The sequence below is a fragment of the Chaetodon trifascialis genome, chromosome 13, assembly GCF_039877785.1.
Source record: "Chaetodon trifascialis isolate fChaTrf1 chromosome 13, fChaTrf1.hap1, whole genome shotgun sequence".
Classification (NCBI taxonomy): Eukaryota; Metazoa; Chordata; class Actinopteri; order Chaetodontiformes; family Chaetodontidae; genus Chaetodon; species Chaetodon trifascialis.
The window spans coordinates 9217414-9235762 of record NC_092068.1 but is presented as its reverse complement, the minus strand read 5'-3'; the positions used below and the strand labels follow the sequence as shown (position 1 = coordinate 9235762).

At 43.9% G+C, this 18349-nt stretch overlaps 1 protein-coding gene across 16 annotated transcripts in view; it reads left to right on the top strand.

Moving 5' to 3' along the window:
- Window positions 1–18349, top strand: part of ablim1a (actin binding LIM protein 1a) — a 38343-nt gene that overhangs the window by 1533 nt on the left and 18461 nt on the right. For 3 of the 16 annotated variants that reach the window (XR_011602978.1, XR_011602984.1, XR_011602977.1), the window contains exon 2: window positions 18124–18261. Coding sequence is in view for 1 of the 16 variants with exons in the window: in XM_070977107.1 (XP_070833208.1) it covers window positions 2382–2472; window positions 18124–18261 (229 nt within the window). In the remaining 15 variants the exon portion in view is untranslated. Of the gene's footprint in view, window positions 1–2212; window positions 2473–4515; window positions 4816–9358; window positions 9598–18123; window positions 18262–18349 lie in introns of those variants that run through there. The other 13 variants (XR_011602980.1, XR_011602981.1, XR_011602979.1 and 10 more) reach the window with 12 other exon arrangements.

Below are 18349 nucleotides of genomic sequence, written 5' to 3'. Positions count from 1 at the left end.
GGAAAGTGCCAATTATGTCTGTGTTGGTTGCTCGGATGTGAGGCTATTAATTCATTATCACGGATGAATAAGGCACAAACACGAGTCTTGGTAACAAAATGTCAGGCCAAATATTTTTGCTATGGGCCAGGCTGAGACGATGCCTTTTCAGTTGCAGTAACTAGTACTCGAAAACCTGATTTCCACCATGTTTCATAATGTTTAATGAGTGCTTTTACACAGATAGTATTTCAGAATATTTTTAGAATTGTGTAAATATATTGTTTTCTTACTTTGCAGGCAGAAAGCATTTTGAAGGATTTTTGCCGTGTTTTCCAATCGATTAGTCAATAGACAGAAAATCAACTATGTTGATGATCGATTAATCGTCATGCATTTTTCAAGTAAGGTGACAAACATTTTCCATTTCCACCAGAGTTTTCTCGGTCATGTGTGATAGTTAATCCAACAAATTTAACATCTGCAGGTTGTGGACTGTTGGTTGGCCAAAAAATAATAATAATAATAAAAAAATACATGCCATGGGCTTTAGAAATCGATGGCTTTCTGACATTTTATCGAGGAATTATCAATTGAGAAAATGCAAATAATTGTTTGTTGCAGCTCTAATGTGGATTAGTGGAATTATCCCTGATCCCTCCTTATGTTATCAATATATAGATGCAGGCTCAGCCTACAGAAAATGTCTCAGATTACTCCAGTCCCCCCCCCCCCCCCCCCCAAGCGTGCATTTATGATTACCAGCCCCTCCCTCGGTTGTCCACTGCACTTGCCATTACTATGCTCTCAGTCTTACACTCGCCCACCCCCCACCCTCTTATCAGCACAAGGCCATCGGCTTTTACCTTGGTAGTGATGCCCTTCCATTAGTCACCCCACCTTCCTACACACCCTTGCAGGCAGACTGCTCTATATGGGCCTTTCAGTGTCACCATGTTTCCTGTGCTGCTGTCTTTTGTGTAGATTTCTTTTTTTCTTTTTTTTTTAAATAATACCATTATTTGTTTATTCTTTATGAAACCATTATCCTGGAGATGTACACAGAGCACAAACTGTACAGACTTTCAGCTGGTGTTTTCACGTTCAGTCCAAGCTGTGAGCTGCTCAACCGTAGATGGCCACTGAGCAGTAAGCAGTGCAACAGGGGCTTTAAGTTCAGTATTCAAGGTCACCCCAGTAGTGGCGTTTGAGGGATGGCGGGGTGTTTCTTATCATTTTCCTCCATCTGCACTACATTCTCCCTCTTGGTCTGGGAAATCGCCTTTAAACCCACCACAGTTATGCCATTTAGCATAACCTCCCCATTTATTTTCATAGTTTGCTGTTCTGCTACCATTGGTTCTCTACTGTTTAGGTTGGCTGTTCATATGTGGGAGAATTTATTGTTCATCTTGGTCCCGTCGAGCCATTTACCTCAGCTCCACGGCAGAATCTTAAAACAACACGTTAGGCGGCAGAGCTTGTACTTGTGTTGGCCAATGTTGTGCATTCAGTTTTCTGCTACTCGTGAGCCGCTACATAAGTTTGCATGTCACATTTTATATCTGAAGGGATCCTTTTGAAGGCATTGTAGAAAAGTGGTACTGAACTAATAACATTTTCAACTAAATCTCAGCAACATGAATCAGTTTACAATGTTTCAATGTTAAAGGTTTTGATGTTGTCACAATAAATGTGCAAAACTGTTTTATTTTCTGGGAAATGCAATTTTATTAAACTCTAACTTATTTTCCTGCACTCTTGCAAATCAGAACTAGATCTTATTAGAAACTGTAGCATGAATCCAAGTCATAAAGAGTTATGTCAGCCTAAAGAAAGGATCTGTTTTGTGGGCCATTCCAGCCCTCTTTTATCTCCATCTTCAATAGACTAGACTGCTTTTCTCCAGTAATCATATCTGAAAGTAATCCTTCCATTTGGATGTCTGGATAGCTTTAAGTGACTGGCAGAAAAGAAAGTCCTCCCCCTGATACCCTCTGCATCTCCAGTATTGCCCTGCTCTAAACTCCTTCTCCTCCCCTCCCTCTCCCTGAGCAGCTTTAGCACATCCTGCACACTGTACCTGTTACACTGCAGTGTAATCTGGGTGATCAGTGGTGGATGAAAAAGGAGGCAAGCCTCCATACTGCAGTAAACTAATCTGATGCCTCCTCCTTATCCGACCACTGGAGAGGGCTGCTCATGCTCCAGCAGCACGACCCTCTGCATCAGCACTTTTCTGTGTGTGTGTGTGTGTGTATACAGACTTGTCTGTATGTGCGAGTATGGGGGTTGGTGTGCGCGCGCATGCATGTGTCCTGGCAAAAGCCTGAATAATTGATGAGCAGGGGAAGGAGTAAAAGCGCTGCCGGACGGGACGGTGTGTGTGGGAGTGTGTAGAGATGGGGGAGAGGGATACAGTGTGTCAGGAGCCTGGCTACGATGGTCTTTGCAACTACGCCCAAAAAATCACCTCCTGCTTCGGACTGCATGGTAAGACAGGGGGGAAACAGATGAAGAGGAGGGATGTGTGTTTCTTCCACTGTGGAGCAGGATGCAGAAATGGCAGGGGCTGTGAAAATGCTTGGGATGTATTTTGTGCGTGGTGCTGATTTCTGTGTGCGCAGGGATAGCAGTCTTGTTTTCTCAGCATGTATGTGTTGGTTTGCAAGTGTGCGGGTAGTTGTGGCAAAGCTACCACAGAGTGGATGACAATTGGAGGGCAGTGCCTCACTGCAGCAGAATAGCATGTCCTTAGTTACTCTCAGGTCCATGTGTCTGCATGTGTGGGTGTAAGCGTGCACGTCTTCTCGCTGATACCTCAGCATGACACTTTATCTGTTCTCTGGAGGGAGGCTCTGGCTTTCTAAATGGGAGAGAGAAGGTGTGCTTCTAAGCGGAACCTGAACGAAGTCAAATTAGTTGAATACCGTATTAATGTAAATAGTGGTTAACTCAGCCAACCAAGCTCCAGCCATCCTGTTTCTGTGCACCCTCTCAGACAAAGAGGAGAATCATTAAATTTGAAGTGCAGGCCAAGCCCGGCATCTCCAGACTAAGAGGATATTTTGTGCTTTGTCATTGTCTGCTGTGCTTTTCATCATGCCTATGTAACTCAATGATTAATTTCATTTGGCGGGGGAGAGTAGATAGCTGTGATTAGTCTTATCTGTTTGATGGATGCGAGATATCATGGAAGGTTTTTCTGTTTTAGTTATCAATCTGCAAGTGTATGTAAGAAACAGACCTGTTTTTCATGCTTTGAAAAAAACATATTTTCAGTTGGAGTAGATGTGTCTGAGCGCTGTGGGGTTATTTTGTTTTTGTGGAGTTTGCTTAGGTTCTCCCTAGGACTTGTCAGTGACTCAAAATTTATCTCATGCCCCACTCACGTTCCCAAGGACGCTGAACGCATGTTTGACTCAAGAAAGAGTGCCTGTAAAAATTCAATCGCTTGATGTTTGTTATATTGATTTGGCTTGTTCAGAAAATGTTCTGCAAGTCTTAACAGAAGCAATTTCGGCCCAGCATTGGATAGTTTGAAGATTATAAACTTGGAACATGCCTTCTTACGAAGTTACGTCTTCCAAAATCCTGTACCCGACAGTTTCACCGGATAATGGAAAGCCACTGCTGGCGTTTCCGCTTCAGTGCGGATGTGTTCACACTGTCTTTCATTGTGAAGGACCCTGCTGATGGTTAACAGTGGGTTTGTGCATTGTTGGCTGCTGGACTGACCTTGCTGGTTGCTGACCTTGTAAAGGACTGGCAGACTCCCAAGGCAATCTACCCTGAAAGTATGTGTTGGATCTCTGTGATGCAGCGCACTGATACGCATCCCTTTGGTCTTACTGTACATGAACCCACCTTAATGCAAAGCAATTCACACAAAAACACACTTTGTGAACATAATTGAATCTGAATGCATTTAAATTGCTTTCTCAGAGGGAATCTAATTTAATAACTTTTTTTGACCTAAAATCTCTGGGGAAAAAAAAAGCGTTTTTGAAAGGTCTGACAAAACCTCAGCTCTTTATTGGACAGATACGAGCGAGCAGAGCAGTGATTGGGATGCACATGAATCACATCAGGTATAGAGACTCCCACCGCACACTGGGCCGACCTGATGTAGAGCTACCTAACCCCACCCAGAAGATAATCATAGGCTCGACGTCAGCCCTAAGCTGCTTAAGGCACCAGGCTGGTTTGGGCTGAAGACACTCATAGTGTAAGCTTCTTTCACTGTTTCTCACTCTGCTCTACCTGCAGCAGACTGCTTTGTCATACCTGCTGCCTGTTGTTTGGCATCTCCACCTCAAGGTGGACATCAGCACTCCACTTGTTACAGCCACTGCAGATCCGAAGTGACAGGAGGAGTTTCCACTGGAGGCCTCACTGGATATTGCTATGATTTTATGATGAGCTGCTGTGAGGTTGCCCATCAAGCTCTGGCTCCTTTGTTTCCGTTTTGTGCCTCTACGATCACCCCGCATTCTTGATGTCCAAAGGATTGTAGAGCGGGTCTGAGCCTGACCCTGGCCGACGTCTACCTGCAGTGCTTCACCCTTCTCTGTGGGACAGTTGAAGGGGAGCAGGGCACCATGCCCACCCTGCCCAATCTCAACAGCCTGGGCAAGCTGTGCAGCTCCAGCCGCAGCCACAATGTCGACCGCGTCCGGGTGAAACGCAAGAGCTCGGTCAAGCGCATGTCCATCATCGAGGATGGGCATGTAGCAGAGGTCCTGTACCTGATTCCTAAACAATACATGGAGCAGGTGCCCTACCTCAACCCGAATGACTATTATCTAAGTGAGAGGCTGAACGATGTCGCTACAGGTAAGACAGGAGAAAGGATGCATCTGATCTGTTTGAAACATTTATTCACCCACCTCCCTTTACAGCCATCCAGCTCAGCTGTGCCAGATGATTCCTTAATCAACAAGTAGTAACTGACCATTTGCATGGATTTAATGCAAGTACATTGTTTAGACGCTTTTAATTGAAGTTGCATTTCATTTTTGTTATTTCTTTCCCCATTCCCTTTCCTACTCCTCTGCTCTCCCCCTTCAACAGTTGTTCCGATGAGGGGCTGTTGTTTTTGTCCTGTTTTGCAGTTTGGCCGCTCTGTCTTTGTATTTTGCTTGCAAGTAGGTGTCCGAAAGTGAATTGATTAGTTGTTGCTCAGAGATTACTTCATTTTAATTGGATGGCAGTGAGTGATTACACCTCTTGAGGCTTTTCACATCTGACCTGTGCGTATGTGTGAGCACTCCTGTGCACGAGTTACGCAACCGAAACTCCCCGACGCCAAAAAGCGTCAGTGCAAATGTTGAAAAAGTCAGGAAATTAATCACCGTCCTCTCCATAGTTATATAATGCAAACCCATATGCAAGGGCAGACCTGCTACATTTTGCCAAGCAACAGTACATGAGGGAACGACATGGTGGCTTACATCAGGATTACAACATGGGCATGAGGACAAATTTCCAGATTCCAGGATTTCCAGACCTTATGTATTATCTGACTTCATGCCAGGCTCAGTAGTAAAATCATCATTGCTTGGCACTTAGTTGTTTGCAAATGCCACAGACAGCAGCAGCTCCTTCTATTTTGGGACTGAAGTTTGATTTTGACTAAGGAAAGTTTGTCTCTGCGAACTGACCCGAGATCAAAGATCACAGAGGTCAGCGCTTATTTCAGCCTTTTCCTTTCTTCAGAGACAGCTAAAGTCAATCAAGCAGTGACAGTGACAGTCAATAGCTGCTTATCATTTTCTTTTTGGGAGTGGTAGAATTCCTCCATTGCTTTTCTGAGACCCAATATCAAAAACAAAAACATTGTTGCAAAACTCTTAATTTATTCACCCTTAACCTTTTCTCAAACCTCTTTATTGTTGAACCGTCAACCCAACAAAGCTGAAACATTGTGTTCATTGTGTTCCACACTGTAAACAACGCTGCATTATTTCACCAGCTGAGTGCTTTTGAATAGGAGTGCCACTGATTCTGCTCCCCGAGTGATGTTATCCAGAGGTCACTAAGTGAATGATGATACTTCAAAGAAACATGAAAACAAGTCAGCTACCCAAAGTTCCTGTGGTTTGAAAAATGTGTGTGTGGGGGGGGGGTTTGTTGGGAAAATGTTGAAATACTTGCAAAAAGAAAGAAATGTTGAACGAATGTTGTAGTTAAAACTTACTTCTGCGTAATCAAGGTACAACACAGGAATGTTAATGTGACACGGATGAAACACACTTTGAAAAAGCGAACCTGGTTGCACAGGATTGCTGTTCAAAAGGTTCTCAGTGTTGTAACTCTTTTTAAAATAGAAGCAAGCAGGTGAAGTGCTTATCATCATCCAGAGACTGAGAGGCAGGTCTGTCTATGCTCCACAAGAGCTGAGGGCTTCATCCTGGATATCTGTGTCTGTTGCATTTGCGGAAATCTGCAAAGCTTCATCCAGTGGAAAGATTGCAGATAAGAGTGCCAACATGTTTATGTGTGTGTGTGTGTGTGTGTGTGTGTGTGTGTGTGTGTGTGTGTGTGTGTGTGTGTGTGTGTATGTGTGCTTTTACTTGACTATTTTTGGAGAGTGAGGACATTTTGGTTAGCTTCAAAGTGCTGTTTGAAAGTTCAGACTTGGTTTTATGGTCAGGTTAGAATTAGATTTAGGTTAAACATTTAGTGTTGGTGGTTAAGGCTCACAAGGATAGAAGTACAAGTTTTGTGTGTGTGTGTGTGTGTGTGTGTGTGTGTGTGTGTGTGTGTGTGTGTGTGTGTGCAGTTGCCTGCCATCCCACAATCCTAATTTTAATCCCACGGATAACTGTGCAGTATATCCACACAAACCACTGTTGTTTACCGTAAATGTGACCTCTTGCATTATAATGTCAGTCTGGCTTTAGAAGGCAATGGTCTATGACTGTAAATCAAATGCATTCATTACTGTCAATGAAATGCACATGCTGTACGATAACAGTGCTTAATCTGCACTAAAATGAGGGTTGTGTGGGGTATAGATCCATGGCCAGGTTAGGGTTAGGGTTATTAATGGACGTTTGGACATGGATCATCCAAAGGTGAGCCAAATACAGGAGAAACCTTTCATCCATGGATAATAGGCTTTGCTACTCAGGAATTGCTCTTGGCAAGCCTTGTGTAGCATGAATGTCCAGCAGCTCCAACAGAGATTATTAAAGGAGGGAGGATGATAATAGGTCCATTACAGTATTATTGTATTATGAGAAGACAAAATAACAGGACTTCCATATATGGAAAGCGTCAGTATATCCCTTGAAAGGTGCAAAGAAAGAGAAGTTATTAGTATTATTATCATCTTTGTGTTGCATTCAGAAGTTAATGGCCACACTGTAAACCTGTCATTTTCTGAAGGAGATGGTTTCCCACCAGTCAGCATTTGGAAAACAGGTCTTATTAAAAAGCCACTCAAATCTTTGGTCATCATGAACTCGTTACTCATGTCTCTCCTTTCATAATAAAAAAGGGTGGAGTGCTAGAGAAATGTCCACTAACTATTTTTATCGTTTGCCTCACTGGCATGCCTCCATTGCCCGACGAGAAGAAAACGCCCCTGTGCAAAGCGATGCACGTTACTGGGTATCCAGCAGGTGGCACAGTTGACACTGCAGTGAGTGAATGCTCTCTGAATGCATAATGGGCTGCCTGCATCAGCAATTACGGAGGTGGTGCTGATGCAAAACTATTCCTTCCCCTCAGCCACACAGAGGCACAGTGAGGCTCCGGCATGGGGCGGATAGATCAGCGGCCGTGTGGTCCCTGCTGGCTGCTGCTGTGACGTGGCAGAGTCGCTCCTGAAATCAGACTGTCTTTAGCTCACACATTGAAGTGTCTACAAACATTGGATTGGTCCCCTGCTATGTCTCAGCTGGGTCTCAGTGGATCTTATTTCCTCGCCAGGAGGCAAATAAGAAAGTTTATTAACACATTTTATTGTGGAGCACTGCACTAGTTAGTTAGTCAGGCTTGAGTGAAATGGTATCCATAAATAATTGAAGAAATTTTGTGTATTTGGGGAGTGGATGGATAAGATTTAGCATCTGGTTATAGTGATGCAAAGGTTGTCCGTCATGTTATACTACACTAAAATGCAGATTACGACTCTTGCAAATGGGATTTTTCTTACTTTGCAACATTTTTTATTAATTTCCTAAATTAGGGCTGACAAGAAATGTCAGTCCTTCATGTATGGCCGTTTTTCAGCAGCACATATGAAAAGAGCTGGTGTGTTCGCCATGACTCAACCGAGAACATGCTATCTCGTGCTTGCTGTAATTGGATTTCAGAGGATCCACTAAAGATATTAATACAGAGCCCATGCAAGAGTTCACGGTAAGTCGGACTTTTGACCTGAAATGTCCCCTCTCGCCCTCGCATGACCTGCAGGAAAGGGTGCGAGCATGAACAACTTATGGCATCACTTCAAGGTGGACCTGGCCTCACTGCGTATGACCGGGTCGACGGCGTTGATTGGATCTGATTAGATAACCCCATCATTCTTAATTCTGTAGATAATATTCTCAAAAAGCACTTATTATTTAGTCACCATTTTTAATGGTGCATAAAATATTCAATACATCTTTTATTTAATTTTAATTATTCATTTTTGGTGCATCCACCTCTAGTTACTGTCACGAAAGACCAAAAGAAGTCAGTCTGTTACCCGTCACTTTATTTTTTATGATTTAAGGCTTTTATGTCCACATTTTAATATTTGTCAAATACAGTAATTTTTGTTCGACTGAACCAATTTTTCAGCGCTGCAGGCTAATTACTGCACTGAAAAGAGTAATTGATCGCCACCTGCTGCCCTCCAGCACTGATACAAAGGGTTTCTTGACGTGTGTGTTATGCACCACAGTGATGTGAAATTCAGTTTGTTGAACTTTTTATTCGTGGAATATAGTTTATAATCATTTTTAGGCTGTCATGAATTCACGTCATGCCACACAGTTTACAATGGAAGTCAAACTGATGTGCTGTGAATGTTGTAAGAGGAAAGTCTGATGTAACACACACATATATGCACACATATATGCCTTGACAGTCAGTATCCCAGTTTATCTTTACATGCATGTGTGTTTTCAGTAGCATGTGACGTGTGTGTTCCTGACTGTATGTGTATGTGTGTACTGTCAGGGGTCTCATTTGGGGATCTGACCACATCAAATAACCGTTTTTTGGTCACACAGAGGCAGCAGCAGCCACCTGGTTGCTGCAATGAGGAGGCGGCTGACACAACAGAGGGGCTGATAGAGGGAGCAGGAGGGGAAGGGGGTGGGCAGAAGAGGAGGAGGAGGAGGAGGAGGAGGAGGGGGAGAGGGATGGGAGGAAAACAGGCAGTCGGCAGGCAAACCCCATGCTGTAGCGGTGTTTTTGGGAGGAGAGCTTAGAGGCGCCTACACCTCTCTCTCTCTCTCTCCCGCTCTCTCGCTCTCTCTCTCTCTCTGCTCTCTTTTCTGCTCTCCAGTCTTGACTAAAAAAAGGAACTTGCAGCTGCTGTGTTACTGGTGATTGATACCCGGAGCCTTTTCTGGTGCAGATTTACCTGGATTCCAATGGTCATGGTCAAAGAAAAAGGTATTCCAGCGGCTGTGGTCAGAGTGTGTGTGTGTGTGTGTGTGTGTGTGTGTGTGTGTGTGTGTGTGTGTGTGTGTGTGGGGTGAGCGTGTTTCTGTGGGATTTGTTTTGCTTGTCGTGCTGTTGACTGTCTGCAGTGTGTGTAGATGTGCAGCGTGTCCTGTTGGATTTGCACTGCTGTGTCTGGCTGTTTGAATTAGATTTAGTTTGACTGAATTTTTTGTCTCTGATTTGGCTATTTTTAGATTGTGTGAACACGCTAATACGGACATGGGCTTCTTTATGTGGGTGTGTGTTGCTTGCAAAGAGCATGACTAATGACACAGTATGAATGTGCATCTTCAACAGATCGACAAATTCTCTTGAGTTAAAGACTTGAACGTGCTACGCCCTTCTCGATACTCTCTGGCAGCTGATGCTTGGACTGGAGTCTGCTTAATTTGGCAGCGTCAGTCTTTATGTAAATGTATACTGGAGCAAAGCATCTGGCTTATTGTATAGGAGCTTGACACCAAATGTAAAACATTTAGGGTGCTAATATGCAGCCAGGTCTGGGTTAAAACACAGTCTATTCATGCAGGCTGATGGAAAAGCTAACATGAAGAGAGGAAAAGTGGAGCACCAGTGTAGGGATCCACACTGCGCAGAGCTATGGACCTGCACTCTCTCTCTCTCTCTCTCTCTCTCTCTCTCTCTCTCTCTCTCTCTCTCTCTCTCTCTCTCTCTCTCTCTGTCTGCAGCCGTTGCCATGGTGACCATCTAAAAGGTACACTCCATTGTTGTCAGCTGTGGCCTCATTCATAGTGTCCTGTTAAAAGAAAAAAGATGATTGTTTCCACCCATAACTGAGCTCGCCCAGCTGTGTGGGATGAATTAGGTGAAGTCAGGCGGCGTGCTCCACAGATATTAACATTCCCGGCAATTTGCAGGGGCATGTGGTCGTGAGGTTGACCATTGTTTGTCAGCATGACTCACTCAGTGCTACATAGGCGCAATTTTCTATATTAAAAATCTCCTGTTTAAATTCAGAAGCAACGGCGACAATTCTCTGCCTCTTCACTATTGTAACCACTTGGAAGAATAAAGGACAAATGTTTAATTGATATGCCTGTAACTTGCATATTCTGAATCCATGAATATTACCAAAAGCAAACTATTACATCACCTTTTTCCACATTAAGGTCAACCGGACTGGAACTGAGTGTGGAAGTAAAACGTCATTATACGTCACCATTAAGTCCCTTAATAGCGTCTTAAGTCAACCTGCTTGATATATTACTCTGTTTCAGTGGAGGCTGTATGAGTTCATCTTCCAGCTTGTGTAGACAGGCAGAGCTCGTGTTCTGTGTGTGGGCAAGTGATATTTTTATGTTTTGTCTGAAAATATTTCCATCACCGAAAAAACATGTTTACAGATTTTTTTGACAGATAGGAGTGTGTAGGTTTGTTTATGTATCTGACAGCACACTGGTGGCTGGAGGCGGCGTCCGGCTCTGGAGCTGTTCTCTTGATGTGGATTCAACCGGCCACGAAGAAAAGGCCTTTGCCATCGAGTCCCCGCGCTGGCAGAGCACCCATAACCTCTGGCTGCCACATGTTCCATCTCCCACAATCCCTCTGAAAGTTTTCCGTGGCCTTAACCCACTACCTCACTGTGCCGACTCCCGCCGGGATTTGCTGGTGGCAGGAGGCTTGTCTGGGTTTATCGTCCGCATTTAGAGGCCTGGAGTTTTTCATTCCTCTAAACATGCAGCTATGGGAATGCTTTTGTGACCTAAGATTTCATTGTGTCCCGCTTGGATCTCATCCTGCAATCTGTCAGGGGCCAGGTGGGCTCCGTACCATCAGGACGCACAGCTGACCAAATACTGAATTATGCCGTGTGCTCAGAATGATGAATCATAATAAAAGGATTGCAGTGTCAGCGTTTTGTCTGCTAGCAGGCAGTTGTCCTATTTTCAAAGCCAAGAATATCCTTGAAATAGTTTGTAATTTATTGGGGCCATGTGCATCCAAGGCAGTCTCATCTTTTTTTACCTTGATTCACACGTGCTTCTGAGACTTGTGCAAATTGTCCAACTAGTTGAATAATTTATGCTCCTTCTCGCGTTCTCTGCATTAAATTGCGTAAGAAGCCCTGCTGACTCCGTGAGATGAGACGATGGTCATCGCGTGTACGTCACCTGCCTCGTGCAAAGACCCACCAACTCCCTGAACTCTCTGCTCTCACAATCTGAGCACTTTCTTTTGACATGGAAGTCGAATGTCATGTGCCTCTTTAGCTGCCTCTTGTGATTTCGCAGAGTGCTGCAGACAACTGCAGTGGTGCCTCAGCTTTGAAGCTTGCCAGTGTCTACTCCCTGAAAGAGGAGCTAAACCCTTTCACAGACATCAATGCAACACACAGTCTCATAGATGCACACTGTTTGTACAGCTGGCACACAGGACCAGAATATACAGATGAGATAAGTGGTCGGCCGGGGGGAGACAGTCAAAATATACAGGCTAAAACAACACGAGCGACATGAGAATCACATGAAAGAAACACAGACTGTAGCCATACATTGTGCCAATCAGCAAACATCCTCCCTGTCTGGCATCACTCGGTTTGATTATCACAGGAAATGCGACACAGGAGCGTGGGCTTCATAATGGGCTGTCATTCAGAGGCGAAAAGCCAAGGCCTTCATCAGCTCCACTGGTACAAACACAATGGCTTCTGCAGTTCATCAAGCCACCATTGTCTCCTCTCAGATAAGTGGCTGGACTGGAAGTCCCTCTCTGTTCATCAGCCGAGTGTTTTTATTATGTACCTACCCAACAACAAACGCTCCGCACTGTGGCGTTCAACCGTTCAGACCAGATCATTATTCCAAACCCAGGTCTCTGAGGATTAGTTATTCAAGGCTGGGGGGCCTGGTGGAGGCCGATAGGGTTCCCCCCTCCAATTTGTGCCCGTGTTTGAAGTGCTTTGTCTGGGATGCTGGTGGTGGGGCAGAGGGGCGGGGAGGCAGTGAATACAGACATACATATTCATGGAGGGGAGGGTTAAGGGCTTCTTGTTATGTCTGGATGATGAAGAGCTCCGCACACCCTCCCCCAAACACACACCCACATGCACATACACACACTCGTCCGATCACGCATTGGGATTTCATGGTGGGCATATTTGGCGCCGTTTGATATTCATTACAGGTCAGACCCCCTTGGAATAATGCATCCCAAACTGGTTGGATTGGATGGATATTGGAATGAAAAATGTATTTCCGTGTGTGTGTGTGTGTGTTTGTGTGTTTGTGTGTGTGTGTGTGTTTCGTTGTCTGTGAAGCAGACGCACCAGGGGCCAGAAGTATTGTCATTGATGCCAAGAGTGGAGATGCCTGCTTTTGCCACTCTCTCTCTTCATCTGTCCCTCTGCCTCTCTTTATAACACACACACACACACACACACACACACACACACACACACACACACACACACACACACACACACACACACACACACTCTCCTTTGGGGCTGCTATCTGTCTGTACTGAAAACTCTTCTGTCTGTGACTCTTACAGTAACAAAGGGGTGAGCCACTGAATATTTTATTAGATCTTTTCATCTCTCATCAATTGTTTAATTGAATTCCCCTTTTCCCCGTGCTTTTCCAAGCCGCTACTATGGCTTTGCATTCCTCAGGGTTCATGGTAGGAAATGAATGCACCAAAGTCTGAAGCTTCCTCAGCAAATCCCGCGCTCTCTGTCAATAACCCCACTCTATTGTTACTTACCAGCGAGGCCGGGGCACGTGTTACGGTAAAATCTGTCCTCGGGGGATTCAAGATGCCCTTCTTCGCTTCCCCCAGAGTAACATCTGCAGCCTTTATTATTGCCAACGCAGCTAGGCTCTGTTTAAATGGGTGGGGGGTAGTTGGGATGTAGGGGTGGAGAGAGCAGCCCCCTTTCCTCTGTGCCTGGCTTTGGGATGCTCTGCTGGTTATTGTTCCCTCGGCACCATGGTTGTGTGTGTGTGTGTGTGTGTGTGTGTGTGTGTGTGTGTGTGTGTGCGTGTGTGTGTGTGTGTGTGTGTGTGTGTGTGTGTTCATTGTGTGTTTAGGCTCATATCAGTCACTTTATCCCCTGGTGATGAGGCAGGACAGATCACTCTGTCAGCACAGCCAACACATCCTGCCCAGAATGAGGAATGTGAGCAGCAGTTGGAAAAATTGTACAACTGTATATTTCACAGTAAGTTGCTCTGTGCTGAGGTTGCCTCATGTACCGCATGCTTACTTATTTATAGCATTATATAACATACATTCTAGCAAATCAAGCGCCATTTTGCTGCTGTCACAAGAACCCCTAAAGACTCACTAATGGATTTAGTTTCAATCCATGTTATTGAAGTAAAATCATACTTTTGTAGACATAAGAGAGGAGGCCTGCGAAACATTTCAAAGAGATCTTACTAAGGCATTTTATGTCCAAACAAATCTTGTAAATGGTTCAATCTGAATCCTTTCAGCAAATTTAACAGCCCGTTTTATGTTGGCTTCTTTAATTTTCATGAAACACCATGTATAGTACCCATCTCAGCTTGCCGCAGCCTCTCTCCCTCCGTGCAGCGGGGGGAGAGAGCAGTCCACAGTGGAAGAGGTGGGGTTAAGCTGGAAAAACACACAGCGCTCATAGATTCCCATCCAAAACTCATTTTTTAGATCCTCTGTGCTTGGGATTCAAACATCTGTCTTGGATTTTTGTCAACCTGTTATGACGTCAGCAGCACTGACTTTTCCATGCTGGGTTGTCCCCCCTCGCTCCAACAACCAAACACTCTATGAAATGTTAAAAATAGCAAGTCGGCAATACAAGCAGGCTCAAAGAGAGACCGTTGACATCACAATAATGAAACATCTATGATTTGACTTTTTAGTGTCTTTTAACACATTGTTTTGGCCTGCAGCTGTTGTGGTTCACTCTAAAAGCCCTCCTTATGGTATCAGCCCTGCGACTAGCTGCTGAACATAGTCGAGCATTTAGCAGCTAAAGAGAGTTATTTACCTCAGGAGCCAGTGGAGACCAAACAAAAGCTAAAGGGAGGATGGATATTGGAAGTTTGTTGTCCAGGTTGCCAGAAACACAAGTCCAAACCCAGTGTTGATTTTCTCAACATGTTACAGTAATGTGTTTACTTTTAAACCAACAAGTATTATAAAGGATTACAATTTGAAATCCAGTAATTTCGTAAATTACTAATCCCAGAGACTTAGTTTAGTGCAGGGCCATGGGTGCACCGGCATTCAGGACCAAGATTTGATTTTATTTAGAGATGAAGGGGCTGGAAAAAAAGGCATAAAACTGCAGTTCCTTGAATAGCCACTTGAGGCTGGCTCCAAAAGCAAGTCAATCCCCATAGACCCCTATACTAAAATGCTCAGCTTTACAGCAGAAGTAAACATGTACCAAAGCCAGAGGTCTCTAATGCTAATTCCCCCATTCATGGCAACTGTACATGAGGTAAATTTTTATATAACTCACTCATTTAAATTATATTAAGGCTTAAAGTTAGGCATAATTATGAGCATGGATGCTTTGAGTGACAGCTAGCTGACACCACATTTGGCTCCACCCACACTCCACCTCTTTGCCTATTTTTGGATTAGCTGGGAGTTTGGTGGAGTCAGGCACCGCCAAGACGGTGATGGCCGGAGCCACTGTTACTGATTTTCACAAACTTATCTTAAAGAGAAAATGTAAAGGAATGGTAAAATTACAACCCGAACTGCCTGTTGTTAACATACTTCAACTCCTGGTTCAGCTTTGACTGAACAGCTGGTATGAGTATTTGACCACTTGTATGTCTTTGTTGTAGTGATGTCTTTGTTTCCAGATTTTAGAATTACTGTAATACAGAGGGCTATCATTCAAAGGGCAAAACAAGCAAAACAAAACAAAAAAAATAGAACCAAGCTGTAAAAAAACTGGCCCTTTTTTTTATGAATAGTGTGTACGAAGCTTAAATAAGATCAGTTCAGTTACCCAGATGGCCTGTGTTTTTCTGTGGAGGTGTGATGTCACACACAGAGCTGCTGAGTCTCAGTTCACTGTCACAGTAGTGTGGTTCACCCAGAGATGACTCATTGTCCTGCTGAGTGTAATCACATCAGAGACACCAGGGAGACAGATCCTCCACCGTCCAACCCCTCGTACCCACATTCTTTCCATCCTCCTACCTTCTCCCATCTTCTTCCTCCCCTGTTTTTCACGACTTCTCTCAGTTCTCTTTCAAACCAAATTATGAATAGACTGGTGCTCTGTAAATTGTACCCCTAAGAATTGGCATAAGGCTTTTTAGACTGCCCTTAGAGGATGAATCAAAGACTGATGAAGTGTCTCATGAAGAAAATAATGTTTTGAAGACTGGCCTCTCTTGGTGATTATTTGATTTTACTGCAATTAAACTGTCTCTCAGTATCAGACAGTTGCCGCAAATGTAGATGTGGGATCCAAGGTAGGCCAAGTCATCAATAATCCAGAGTAATGTCTGTCTTTGGTAGACCATCGATTGGTCATGATGCTATTTCTGTGCCTTTGGTGGTGTCTTATTTAAGCCTTGCAGACTAATGATTCATTGCAGAGCAGAAAGAGTAAAGATCCTTTCATGTGTATTCACAGTGTGTGTGTGCATATTTGTGTGTGTGCGTCTTTGTTTGGAAAAGAGAGAAATGAGAGGATGAAAGAAAGAGGCTGTCTTGCTAGTTAGTGCTCCTGAATGTGAAATAATCTGCTGGTTTCAGAATAGCTGATAAGCTGTGTGCAGTGCGGCACTGCAGCAGTATTTACATCCTGTACAGTAGTGCGGGATTAATGTCTGTCTATGTCAGCGACGCCCAAACTTTTTACGGAGGAGGGCCACAGGCTGACATATCGTGGATCTGAAAACAACACTGGATAGGGCTTGTAGAGATAAAGCAAGCTGATAATAGCGTCGTTGTCTTATGTAATTATGGTGGCTGTCACAATACATCACATTATGAAAGTAATGTCTAAATCTTTGCTCACATTAAGATAAATACACACAAACAGAGTAACCTCAGAATTTTGCCACCAAAAGTAGGATATTTCAATCATCATGCTTGTGGCACCCGTGTGGTTTTAGGAACAGAAATGTTGGTCTGTCCGTCCACAGTCCAGACTGAAATATCTCAACAACTGTTTGATGGATTACCACCAAATTATGTACCGGCATTTGTGTCCCCCACTGACCTCGATGATCCTCTGGCTTTGCCTCTAGCACCATCAAGGTTAAAGTTTTTATGCATTTAGTGGAACATTTCAGCAACTTCCGAATGGATTGTCCCAAAACTTGTTACTGACTTTTATGGTTCCCACACGATGGACTTCATTGGATCCCTTGGTTTTTTCTCCAGCACCACCATGAGGTTGACATTTGTGTCTTTGCATGGATTGTCTGCACAACATCCTCCCCTCAGGATGATAATGATGCATAATCATTAGGTCAAAGTTTGAATTTGTCCATTTGGTTTCAGACTACCATAGTAATGATAATACATTATACTTAAATAGCGCTTTTCATGACACTCAAAGACGCTTCACAAAGAGAAGAAAGATTGATAACACAGTAAACACTGCACCTGCTGAACATCAGCATGTTAACATTGTCCCTGTGAGCATGTTAGCTTGCTGACGTTAGCCTTTAGGTCAAAGCACAGCTGTGCAGCGTCACAAAGCTGCTTGTGCAGCTGTGACTTGTCCACAGTTGCACTTTTACTTCACTTACCTTAAATTTGTTTTCCCTGCATCTGCGCACAGCCAGTAGTTGGAAATATGAGGGCAGTTTTTTCTGCGTTGACTAGAAGATTTATGACAGCAGCTGTTTTTTTCCACTCATTTGCAACTTCCACAGAGTGAGATAATCCGCCTATTCTGACTTAATGTCACCTGAGCTTCACTTCCTTGTTTTATTTATTTGTTAGCATGAGAAAGAAGTTACTCTCAAACTGTTTGTCACTAAAACTTAACTTTTAAATGTTGCAGAAAGAAGCCATATACACTACACAATGATTACTGGAAACATAAACCAGACATAGACATCAAATGGTCCATGATATTTTCCTTGGAGGGTGAAACTTGATAGCCAAACTGATTTTATCAATACGCTTTCAGTGTGCCATTTACCAAGCCCTGCTCCTCTCACCATTTTGACTCTCCATCCTCAACTGATCAAGACAGACTATATTTAGGTTGTTGCTCTCTAGAGAGCCTATCTGGGCCATGAACCCCAAGTTGTGCTGTCCTGCCCAGTGTTGTTCTTTTTTTACCCTGACCGGCTCTCAGCAGTGGGTCTTTATCTCTGGTGTTTGTGTGATGTTGCAGACTCAGATCCTTGTGCAGACTGTGTCCTCAGACGAAGTCTAACAGCAATGGTTTAAAAACTGCACTGAATACTACATCCAGCGGCCACGATGACTCACCAACGATACAGTTCAATCCTAATGTTAATGTCTCGTCTCTTGCAGTGGCTCATGCGCAGAACACACACCACCACTCCACAGAGAAGCCCCTGATTCAGTGCTACAAGTGTGGGGAGCCATGTAAAGGCGAGGTGCTGCGGGTGCAGAACAAGCACTTCCACCTCAAGTGCTTCACCTGTAAAGGTAAAGTAACTCACGGCTGATGAATAAAAGTATTCATTAACTTTTCAAGAATTTTAGTCAAGACTCAATTTGGAGATCCGGCGTTTTG